Source organism: Centruroides vittatus, unplaced genomic scaffold (assembly GCF_030686945.1).
Source record: "Centruroides vittatus isolate TY-2023 unplaced genomic scaffold, ASM3068694v2 contig_359, whole genome shotgun sequence".
Taxonomy (NCBI): Eukaryota; Metazoa; Arthropoda; class Arachnida; order Scorpiones; family Buthidae; genus Centruroides; species Centruroides vittatus.
In genome coordinates, this window is record NW_027122182.1 from 122,054 (window position 1) to 134,437 (window position 12,384).

The 12,384-nt window shown below is 31.2% G+C and overlaps 1 protein-coding gene across 1 annotated transcript; it reads left to right on the forward strand.

Annotated features, from left to right (window-relative positions):
• Positions 1-92: 92 nt before the first annotated feature.
• LOC136974967 (quinone oxidoreductase-like protein 2 homolog) lies at positions 93-10,539 on the forward strand. The gene is made up of 8 exons (XM_067269962.1): positions 93-362; positions 1,481-1,577; positions 4,927-5,057; positions 7,795-7,901; positions 9,280-9,361; positions 9,432-9,613; positions 9,934-10,162; positions 10,243-10,539. The coding sequence occupies exons 1-8, from the start codon at positions 168-170 to the stop codon at positions 10,306-10,308; spliced, it is 1,089 nt and encodes a 362-aa protein (XP_067126063.1). The 5' UTR covers positions 93-167; the 3' UTR covers positions 10,309-10,539.
• Positions 10,540-12,384: the final 1,845 nt, after the last annotated feature.

The window sequence follows — 12,384 nt, forward strand, 5'->3', positions numbered from 1 at the left end:
AACATTTTAGTATAAATAGTGTATATTTAATCATTAAGTATATATTTTTAGAATATTTAGGGAAAAGTGACGTCATATTTTTTTTATGTAATTGACAAATTTAGTAGCTATATACACGTGTATGTGTTGGGTAGTTGTTTACTTTTTACCACCGATTTGACAAGAAAATGTTTGTGAGAAATATTTTAAAGAATTGCTGTGGAAGAAATAATATTGACGAGGTGAAATCTCTGCTTAGGAACTGTCGTAATGATTTTATAAGTGGATTGCGATATAAACATAAAGCTGCATTCGTCGAGGAATTTGGGAAACCTCTCGTCATTAAAGAAACTACTTTAAATCAAAAATTAAAGGACAAAGAGGTTAGTAAATGCCGTAATATATTTTGTATAAAACAAATATTATAAGTGTATTTTATTGAAATTAACAAATAAAATTACAGCAACTTTTAATTAATAACATTACTCTGCAACTCTTATCAATGCGAAAACAAATTTAGGTTAATGTTACCCTTGGTGCCAAGATAGCGGCTCGTCTCTGATTTCAGCAAGGAAACAGTGGGATGCACGTTCTAACCTAACCTAACCTATTCTAATAATTTGGTTGCTAATAATTATGGTAATTTATTAGAATAGGTTAGGTTAGGTTAGGTTAGGACGTGCATCCCACTGTTTCCTTGCTGGAATCAGAGACGAGCCGCTATCTTGGCACCAAGGGTAACATTAACCTAAATTTAAGATGTGTAAATTACAGATAATTTAAATAGCATATTAAATTTCTCAAGTGTAAATGAATATCGGTACAAGTGGATGGGGTGGTTGCACCATTTGCCAGGCTTGCTATTTCTCGAGCTGGCCCTGCACATGTAGAATTCTGTAAATTGAAGTTTTGAATCCTCCCTTCTTTTGCTCACCTCCTCGCTCGATCGTGCTTCATATAGAAAATAATAATACAAGGCAACTCGATTCAAGTTTTGGAGAAAAATCTATGGCACGATGCCACTTTTCGTCAAAATTTTGCTAGAGATGATTTAGGGACTTTTTTAACGAGTCCGTAATGGGTTTGGCCAGGTCCACGATGGGGCGGCCGGGTGGTGAGGGAAAGGACCCGACGTATCCGGACAGACTGTCACTTGAAGAATTCCTGGGTCTTTTTTGACCAGTTGAGATTTGATCGCGGGTTTGCCAGAGCGGTAGACTGCCACCTTTGACCACTCGGCTGTCTGGTCGTATACTAGAGGTGACTGACTGCGGGAGTGAGTGATAGGAGAAGTCAAAGCTTCAATTTACAGAATTCTTCACTGTACTGTGTTATCTTTAGAAAATTTTTTCATAACGTCATTTAAAATTTTTCAATTTTGTAATTAATTTTCATAACTAAGTTTGGTTTACTTTTTACAAGAATTTTGATTGCTATAAGATACTAACTGATATAACACTTTAATTATTGATAAATGTATAAATATATGATGATTTTGCAGGTCAGAATTGCTGTTAAAAATTGTGGTGTAAATATTTCTGATTTACTAATAAGTCAAGGAAAATTTAAGGATAAAGTCAAAACACCTTTTATACCTGGTAAGAATATTTTATATATTTTACTGTTCAATATATCCACATATATGTTTTATACATTTAGTGGCCAAACTGGCTTGAGAGCTGCATGTGGCTCTTATACATCCTTATTGTGACTCCTATATACTTACACAATTTTGTTTTATAAACTTGGTATCTGCTACTTACGTATACATAATATTTCTGTTAATTTTCTATTATGTATTATAATATGTAGGATAAGTGTACCTTACAACTTAACCATGAACAGACAACTGAAAGATTAGAGTACATTCATAGAATCAAGGAATTAAATGACTGTTTACCTAATCTAGTATAAAGTATCAATGAAGCAAAGTAAAGAAACAATGATTTTTACCATAGAACAGTAATATATGTAGTATTTTAACTACATTTAATATAAACAGAAAATATGGCTCTCATGTATTTCTGATAGATAGTATATGGTTCTTATCATGGCAAGATTTGTCATAATAGGAAATGTATTACTTAGGATCCATGTAACAAAGGATTTGTACAATATGAGTATTACATGCATTTAATAGAAATATGAACATATATATCAAATGATGTATGGAAAATCTAAACAGATAATTTCTAAAAACAAAATGATATATTTAATGAAATATATATGTAAAGAAAAATTCAAATGAAGTTGTGCAAACAAAAATGTCTTACAAATAAGGAGAAAAGCATGCTAATATACATTGTGGTGAACACTCAGACGTACAATACAATACAGGGTTGTACACAATAAAATATTTTATTAACAGTTTGCATGGTTCTATATACACTAGATTCTTTAGGATCCCAACTATACAACTCCAATATATACAAGATTGCTGTGATAGATCTTTGTATGAACAAAGGAGGATGACACATTTTTGCAACAATGGTTCTTTCCTGTTGACATATTTTTCTGAAATATTATAACTAACTTAAACTATCTTAAATACCCTAACTTATATTCTAAAAGAAAAACAGAGAAAGTAAGGATGAGATGAGGGGTAATAATAATAAGAAAAAAGTGCTGGTGGGGTACCCGGGTTTTTCCTTTCTTTGGTCTTCACGCTTCTCAAAATGGGGACTTGCACCGAATTCACTTTTCACCGTCTTTTTCTCTATCTCAGATCTGATGATTCCTAAGTATTCACCAAACTTTTGATTTTAGTGTCCGTCTATTTCATTCGTTTCCCTGCAGATGACCTAAGGTCTCCTCCTCATCTCACTCAGCGACAATGACCTGGACCTTTTCCTTTTTCCGTTTGCTTCTTCTGAACGCTAGCTCAAGAATGCTTATCTCTCTCACCGACTCACCTCAGGGTTTTTACACACTATTGTTTTTCGGTGTAATTCTCCGAAAATGTATTTCCACCAGCAGGAAGGAAAGATCATTAGAAAGTTTGAGAAAAAGATATAGAACAAAAGACTAAGGAAACTTAATATTAGACTTAACACTAAAGACATATATACAAAATTATGGCGTATCACCACAATATTATAGTATTTAATGACTATATTCTTTAAAACAAGAGATTTAGTTAAACTAGAATTACACTGAAATCAATTTTGCATTATCAGCTTGATCTCATTATATAAAGAGAAGTAACATTTTTCAAGCCTAAATATTCATCCTGATAATCACTCATTGTGTTATGAAATAGGGTAAATGTGGGTAAAATGAGACAGTCCAAAAAATGGAAACATATGAGACAGTTATGAAATTTGACTTAATCTGTGTCTGATCTGTCCTGTACTAATTCAAAATAAAGCTCATTTAGTGCTTTTTAACATATAACTTTTCTGAATGAAAATGATTATGGTTTCATTGAGTATTTTTAATTTTTAAGAAACACTACAAAAATAGGTGTTAAAACTTTTCTGTCAGTTCAACTAACTTTTGGTCTGTATATGTCTGCGAAAGACTGGATATTTAATTAGAAATTTGTATGTAGTATATAAACACAGCTTTCAGCTGCTGGTTGTTTTTATTGCATATATCATCTTTTGTCTGAGTTTTGTGCATTTCAAAATGAGATAAAAAATGAGACACACCAGATTTTATTCACCCAGTTATTAATCTCCATGAAACTTTTTTACTTTTGTTGTGCTGTATCATAGTAAAAATATTTCTTTGTTCTTATAGGTGTGAGTTTTGAATGAAATAATAAAGATGTCGAACAATTATCAGAGAAAAACTAAAAAGTAGGGTCAATGTGGATAAATATGAGACACGTTTCAAAACTGATGAGTATTTAATCTTATCTACTAATATCGTGGAGCAATGTTTTATGCAAAAATGTCTTGCATTTAACCTGTAGTACGTCATTATTAACCTCCCTGTTGGCATAGGCAAGCCTTTAAGGTGATTTAATGGCTGCCTCATTTTTCATTTCTCAGTGTCTCGTATTTTATCTTTTGAAGGTAAAATATGAGACAGGGAAAAAAATTGTTTGCTCGACATTTCTCATATATACAGAAAAAATGAATACTCCATTAGATTTTAACACCAACTGTAGACCTTGTCATGTATTTCTCTTTGTAAAATACTGATCCTAACAAATGCTGTTACAAAAGTTTTGAAAAGTGTCTCATATTTACCCACATTGACCCTACAGCCGTGGTTCTCAATCTTTTTGAAGTTGAGGAACACTAAACTGTGACATTTTTTTTCTACGGAACACTTACAATACAGCTTTAAAGCAGGGATGGCAAACCTTTTCCTTTTTGGAATCGAGAGCGCACTCGGTCTAGTACAGGACGTCATTGGCATTTGCTGATTACTTTCCCAGGCAAAAATTATTTTACATTGTATTGATTTTTATTTTGCAACAATGTTTAATTATATATTTGATTTTTTTGCAGAACACTTAAAATAGGTTCAGGGAGCACCCATGTTCCATGGACCACAGATTGAGAACCATGGCCCTACAGTATAAAAAGCAGATGAAATTGGAAATATTATATAGCATTTATATTAATTTTAATAAGAGTTGTTTAACTGGATTCAATCTACTGCTCTGGGAATGCATTGAACTACTACTTTCCCAGAGCTTGTATCCTTAACAGCCTTGGTGATTTGGCTGTCAAAGATTTCATATTAACCTATTATTGTTCTTTAAGTAATCTTTAAAAATATTTTTTTAATTTGCAATAGTTGTAATTATGTATTAGATAACTAGTAGCAGATTCTGTATTATTTTTGTTAATAGTAATTATAAAATAATCAGTTTTTGTAATTTATATCAAATGTGCATTGTTTATTTATTGCATAACTATCATTTACACATACACAATTGATTTAATAATACTTATATTAAAAAATAATAAATACATTTTAATTATTCTGAAGGATTTGAAATATCTGGTGAAGTTTTAGAAGTAGGTTCAGGAGTTGATGATATTTCTGAAGGAGATAGAATTGTTGCGTTGAATAAAGAAATTTTAGGAGGTTTTGCTGAAGAATGCATTGCTTCTGAAAATGTAAGTTTGAAACATTAATACTTTCTCTGTGTCATAAAAGCCTAAAAACTACACGCCAACATCAAACATAGAGGGTACTGTAGCCTTATGTATGCCGTTCAGAGGGATCCTACCTTTCTCTACTGTATCTCCTCTCCCTTCTTCTTCCCCTCTCCTTTCCCTTACTCTCTTTTCTGCCGGCTAAACACTTTGTGTATGGCCAATGTCTTTCTTGTGTGTATGTATATATGTGTCATAAAAGAACAATGTTGTTGCTACTTGTATACAATTGTATGTCATGATTTTTGAGGACATTTCTGGCTTCAGTAAAATAGAAAAATCGGGGATACCATAGATTGCACCCTATGGAATTTTGGGACTTTGAGTATATATTTGAACTCGGGACCGAGATGAGTTCGACATCCATTCTCCACAGATGCCTTATTTCCTGGGCGAGTTCTGTGTACTTGCCGATTTTTTCAGTGCATGTGTTTTGTATTCAATATATTGTGAGTGTTTGGAATGGATATGTCTATAATGTGTGTGAGTTTATTGTGTTTGTCAATGAGTGTGGGTCTTTTGTGGTAAATTGTTCTATCTGTGATTACAACTCTGTCATAGTACATTTTGTGATGTTATTTTCAAATACTGTCTGTGGAACATATTTGTAGTATGGTTTGTGGATGTCTAATAATTTCTGTTTCTTTACAAGCTTTTGGTGTACAGTATTATATTTGCTACTTGATTATATCTATTTAAATAATCTGTCTGTGCCAAGAGCAACCAGAAGTGATGTATTGCATAGTTCTGGAATGATGTGACATTTTCTGTATTTTTCATTTGTGAGTGTTGTATCTTTGGGTATGTGTGTTATTATTTATTTTTTTTTAAAATAAATAAATAAATCGGGCAGACTTCCCGGGCATGAAGTTAATTTGGCGGGCCTTCCGTTTCGACCACATACAGCATCTAGAGGCTTGGGAGATTTATAAAGCCAGCGTCAATGGCACCTGCATCAACCACAAGGACGGGGACTTTGTCGCCTATGCATGGAGGTTCCTGTTTGAAGAATTCGAACGGTGCCAGGAGGAGGGGTAAAACGCGAAACGTAGATTATTTATCTTACAAACAACACCGTTCTGGCGGTCGTGGGGGGATAACCTTTTACTTTTAGTTCTCAACTTGATGCAGGCTTCAGTGGAGGCCAAAAATGTTTGTTGATTCTCTATACAACACTGTGAAAGGTTTCAGACTGTCTCTGTGTTAAATAAATAAATATTTTAAAGAATTATAAAAATGTTCATAATTGATGAAATAGTTTCACAAATGACAAAACACATGCCTCACAATAAACCTTTACTTGTAGGCTACTGCTGGAGTTGGAGTTTTATCCTCTCTGTAGTCTTCTGTCAGAACTACCTATTAATTCTCATAATAAATATTAAAATTATGTACGTTTTTATAGTTTTTTAAAATATCTATTTTAAAATGAAATGTGATAAAGCCCTTTTATAAGAAAATTTTACAATTTAATATTTAATATTATGTAAATTAATGGGCACTTCTGATGGAAGACTACGGATAAAATAAAACTCTTACTTCAGCAGTAGCCTCCAAGTTTGTTGTGAGAGGTGTGCTTTGTCATTTGTGAAAGTATTTCATCAATTATAAACATTTTTTGTAGTTTCTTAAAATACTTATTTTTAAAATTAAATGTGATGATGCTCTTTTACAAGAATTTTTTTTTTCAATTTTTGTAATTTTAATATTTAACCTAATTGCTAATTATATTAAGTAAAGATTTGTAAATTTTTATGCTAAAGATTTAACTAAAATTGTTAGAAATTTACCGATTTTTGATAAGTTACTTGCAATGAACTTGCACATTATTATTTCAGGTTCCACGTTCTGCTGCAGGTAGATTTTGAATTGAATTGAAGCAGTTATAAATTCACTAATTATTAAGTGTCTGACAGATAGTGTTGCCACCTTTACAAAATTGCTGATCCAGACGGCAGGTCAGGTTTGTTAGAAGTTCCTGACGCAAGTGCAATGTCATTTTACATTGTGAAGAATAATGTGCATGCCGGTTCTAAATCAGTTACAGTTAGGGACTAGGGACTTGCGTAGGAGTAACATATGTAACCTAAATTAAGAAAAAAAGAACAGATAATTTAGCTCCATAGAAGACGTGTACGGACGTACAAGCAAAAGAAAAAAAGAAAGGTTGAGAGTCACATCACATCACACGTCAGCGTAAACAGAGTAACATGGTGGAACGGCAGATGAGTTTCAGTGAGTGTGAGGTCTTTCGCTGTTCAAATGGTGTAAATTTATAAAAATATTTGCAAGAACTTTGTTTCATCATAATTTCACAATTTTTATGAAATTCCCGGACAAAATTAATAGTTCACCCGGACAGTGAGTCAATTCTCGGACTGTCCCGGTGAAAACCGGACGGGTGGTAACACTACTAACAGACAATGACATATCTATGTGGTTATAAATTTACAGATCATTAAATTAGAATAATTAACCATATTATAAGCCGTACATTTTGGAATTTTTTTTGTGATATTAAAAATACATGAATAATGCTATTCTACTTTTATATTTAATACTTTTTGCATTTTCTTGAGTATGAATTGAATTGGATCTTTTATCAGAAATAATTTAATTATTAACACACTATTGAGTAAATTGCTAATTATTATGTTAGAAATTAATTAAATATAGTAATATTATATTTAAATTGTAGGATATTTGGAAAATACCTCAAAACATTAATTATGAAGATGCTGCTGCATTGACTGATTCTTATGCGACTGCTCTTATTGCAGCAAGAAGAGTTGATCTGAAGCCTCAGTAAGTTGTATTTTTTTTAAATATTGGTATAAAGTGTACAAGTATTTTTATATTGACATCTCTCTCTCTCTCTCTCTCTCTTTCCTCTCAGTATTACTTAAAAAGTGGCTTAACAGTGATTTCGAAATTGGTAATTTTATGAAATTGATTATGACGATAGGAGTTAAAAAAATTGTTTTTTTTTTTGTATTTTTACCATAAAATGAAAAATGGTTCTGTATTTAGCATAATAGAGTTGTTTTGTATAATTTGTATCAATCATTTTCTGTAAGAAATGAAAACTAATTACATTAACAATGATTAAGTAAATATAAAATTTAAAACATGGCCGACGGTAATACATTTAATTCTTGTAAAAATAAATATATAAAACAACGTTTTAACAAATTACTTCGTTTACGTTTATCATCCGTCGTTCGCTACCGTCGGCCATGTTTTAAATTTTATATTTACTCAAATTGTATTTTAAGAAAAATTGGCGATAGCACCAGAGGACGTTTTTTTACCTTTTTTGCATTTTATTACGGTGGTAGCCGCCTACAAAGAAAGGTTGCCTCTGTGGATGGGAAGATGAGGACTTGTCGGCCGGTAGCGAATGACGGATGATAAATGTAAATGAAGTAATTTGTTAAAACGTTGTTTTATATATTTATTTTTGCAAGAATTAAATGATTAAGTACATTTCTATTATTGTGACAATCTGTTTTGAATATAAAATAGATGTAAAAACTGAAAAGCCTTTAATCCAGCATTCAATTTTGGATAAACAAAAAGAGTAGTCGCATGTGATTTGAACCTGACAATAGCTAATTAAACAAACGATAAACTTCTATTTATCCAAAATTAAATGCTGGATTATAAGGGTGTTTTGGTTTTTAACTTCATTCAGTTCGATACTGAACTAGTTTTTACAAAATAGTTCATTCTGTCAGAGATATTGAAATAAATCTCACAAAATATTGCTAATATGTATATTACATTAGTTTTTAGATACAAGCTATTGTAATAGGCAATCATTTTCAGGAAACTTAAAACAAATATTGCATGAGGATTCAAGATTAGTGTTAGATAATTCTTTTTTTGACTCTCTCCATCCTATGCACATTAAGATGACCCTTTTTTAATACTCATAATGAATTTAATCAGACCAATAAGGGGTTGTTGGGTGGTGAGGGACATATCCAAATCATCTTACTCTCGGAAATTTCTGAGACTGTTCAGACTTGAATTCAAGTTTCCAGACCAGTAGGTTGTTGTCTTCACAGTCTTGCTACTAGACGTTGTAGAAAATTAAATTCTTTTCCTAAAAAATCCTTTTTATGATACTGATTATTAAATAAGATCTGAAGCAAAACATAATTTTGTGTTCTCTTCACAGAGATACTGTATTAGTTACAGCTGCTGCTGGAGGCCTAGGTTTGGCTGCTGTTGACGTTTTCTCGAATTTATTTAATGCAAAAGTAAGTAAACGTTTTGAATTATAAGAAAAATAATTTTGAGTCTTAACAATTTGTGTATTTTTATTTGAAGGTTTTAGGTATTTGCGGAACAGAAGACAGAGCTGCTCTTGTTAGAGATAAAGGAGCTTTTTCTGCAATGACATACAAAGAAACTAGATTTATGGATGTCATAGAGGAATTTACAGATGGGAAAGGAGTTAAAGTGGTATTTGATGCATATGGAGGAGATATATTCAAGATGTGCCTTAAAGGGTGAGTTTTAAAGTAAAATACAGTTCTGGACTTTCAAACGTTCAACATTTGAACATCTCTATTTCATACATTTGTTTGTTTTCTGTTTATACTTTTGACATTTTAAATGATTGTGCATTATAACAAATTCACTGTAAAATATAACAGTTTCTTACCATAATAAGAGATTTTTTGACTTCTTTCTGTCTCTCTGCAAATGGAATCTCTTTTTTAATAATATGCAACTTTCTTGTTTGACTTTTATGTTTGTAGGAATGCTTTACATTTGAATATTGGGGACAGTATGTATCAAAATACAAATTAAAATTTTTGTTATTTAGTTTATCAATGGAAGGAAGCTTGGTTGTTGCTGGATTTGCTTCTCAACAAATCCCTGACTTACAAACTAGTGAGCTGCTGCCAAAATCCTGCTCAATAATAGGTGTCTCTCTTACTCAGTACCGTCTCTCAGCCAATGAAACTTTTCGAGATTCTGTACAAGAAGTGATAGATTTACATGAGGAAGAATACATAGAACCACATGTTTCTGCAGTATTCAAGTTAGATGAAGTAAATATTTATTTATTTTTATCTATTTTAAATATTGCTCTTTTTACATGTAATTTAATTTTTCATTTTTATTTCAACAGATTAATGAGGCATTCAAATTTTACGAGGACAAAAAATCCACCGGAAAAGTGGTTATAGATTTGTGATATTTATATTTCAATGATAAATGTATAAAATGAAAATTGATACTACTGCAATGAATTTATTTTGAATGATATATTGAAAATTGAATGTTGAATTTGAATGATTATATTTTTAAAATTTAAGCAAGCAATATATTGAAGCTTTCTAGCAATGTTTTTTGCAAATACCGTATTTCAAAATAATGAACATACAATGTATAATGATTATGTAAATAAAACTTTGATAAGACTTGAGTACAGAAACTGTAATAAATTGATATATAAATAATCAGAATCATATTACAATATTATAAATAATAAATAACAAGTTACATGTATGCACTGCTTAATGATGGGGATGAATTCTGTGAAATATGTCATTAGAAAACATCATAGATAAATCTATATAGTGCAGTCACTACTCACATAGGCTATCTGTAACACAATGCTAAGAAAATTATTACAAAAGCAGCTTTTAGCCCTTGGTATAATTAAATTAAATTAAAGTGTCTACTAATGTATGGTAGATAAAAAGTAAGGGCTTATCATGCCAGTGATAAATAGCACAAACACTCGGGAATCAATGTGGAACATTTAATTAGATATAAAGAGATGTACAGTAAAAACGAGTATGAATATATGATGTAAATATAAACCAAAATGCATTTTTGAACTATTGGAATAGTCCCTCTTCAGTTGGTATTAATATAAAATTATTATACATTACGACTGTTTATTTAGTTAGCACAGTTTTATGCTATGAGCAGTAAACATTAAATAGGTAATTATTTAACAAGAAAATTTTAACATCATCTGCGATCTCGGTTTCTTTTTTATATTTGGAAATAGTTCTATTATAAATTTTCTTGACAAATTAACAATAATGTTTCTTTTTATAAACAATGGAGTATGTGAGTGAAAGTCCATTACTTTATAAGAATTTATGTAACATAAATTGTAACATTAATAATGTTGATATTAAATACTATTGCTTATATAATTTAGAATTATTTGTTAAGTCCAAGCTAAAGACCAGTAGGCTGAAATATGAAAACATGGCATTAAAGGCACAGAAGAATTTCTAAATAACTTAAAGCAGGGGTTCTCAAAGTGGGCGTTACCGCTCCCCTGTGGGCGGTGAGTAAATCTAGGGGGCCGCTGGAGGCGGGGTAATGAGCGGTGACCAAAGGCAAAAATTGGGGTCACTGATGGGTTAGGGGGTGTTAGGTATAACTTTATGGAACAAAGGGGGCGGTGGATCGAAAAAGTTTGAGAACCCCTGCTTTACAGTAACACATTTTTGGGTGATACCTTACCCATAGACTACTCTTTTTACTCTTGACTTATAAAATACGGTCTGGTTTCAGGGATTTAAACATTGGGCTACAAATAGCAGATATTTGTAAAGCTGTATGCTATTACGTTTTGGTAAAATAGTACTTTTTGGACCCGTTCTTAAAAAATTTGATTTACATTTCCAGGAATTCTGCGTTACATTTTATAAAACCTCTCAAGCGATCACAGAACACGTGCTATTTACTTGAAGTTTTTTAATATTATTACTGCTATTTATTATTTATTTAAAAAAGTGCCATTCTCTATTTATAGCCGTATTTCGTTTACTTAATAAATTACGTCGGTTACTTGGCATTTGGCATATTATACTGAAACGCTTGTATATAAACCTCGGAAATTAGAAATTCATTAATTCGAATTGGAGAATTTTTCATTCTTCAATTTCAAATTGAATTTTGAAGTGTTTTATTAATAAACATTCTGTCAAATAATCAATATAATTTCAATTTCTGCATTACAAGGAACAAACTGCTTTTAGATTATATTGGCTATATCTAGTACGAAATGACGTATTTCATGTAATATATCTATGGTTCAGCCGTAAAACTCTCTTTTAAGATTGAAATTAAACTTATGTAATGTAAGGCGATTCAGGTATACAAGAGAATTAAATGAGAATTTCTAGAATTTGATCCACAAAATTCGGATAGAAGCATTCATACAATTCTTATCTGGTATAATTGAAATATTATTGATTAAATTAAATATTTCAGTTTCTTTACAGTGTTAGATAATATTAAATTT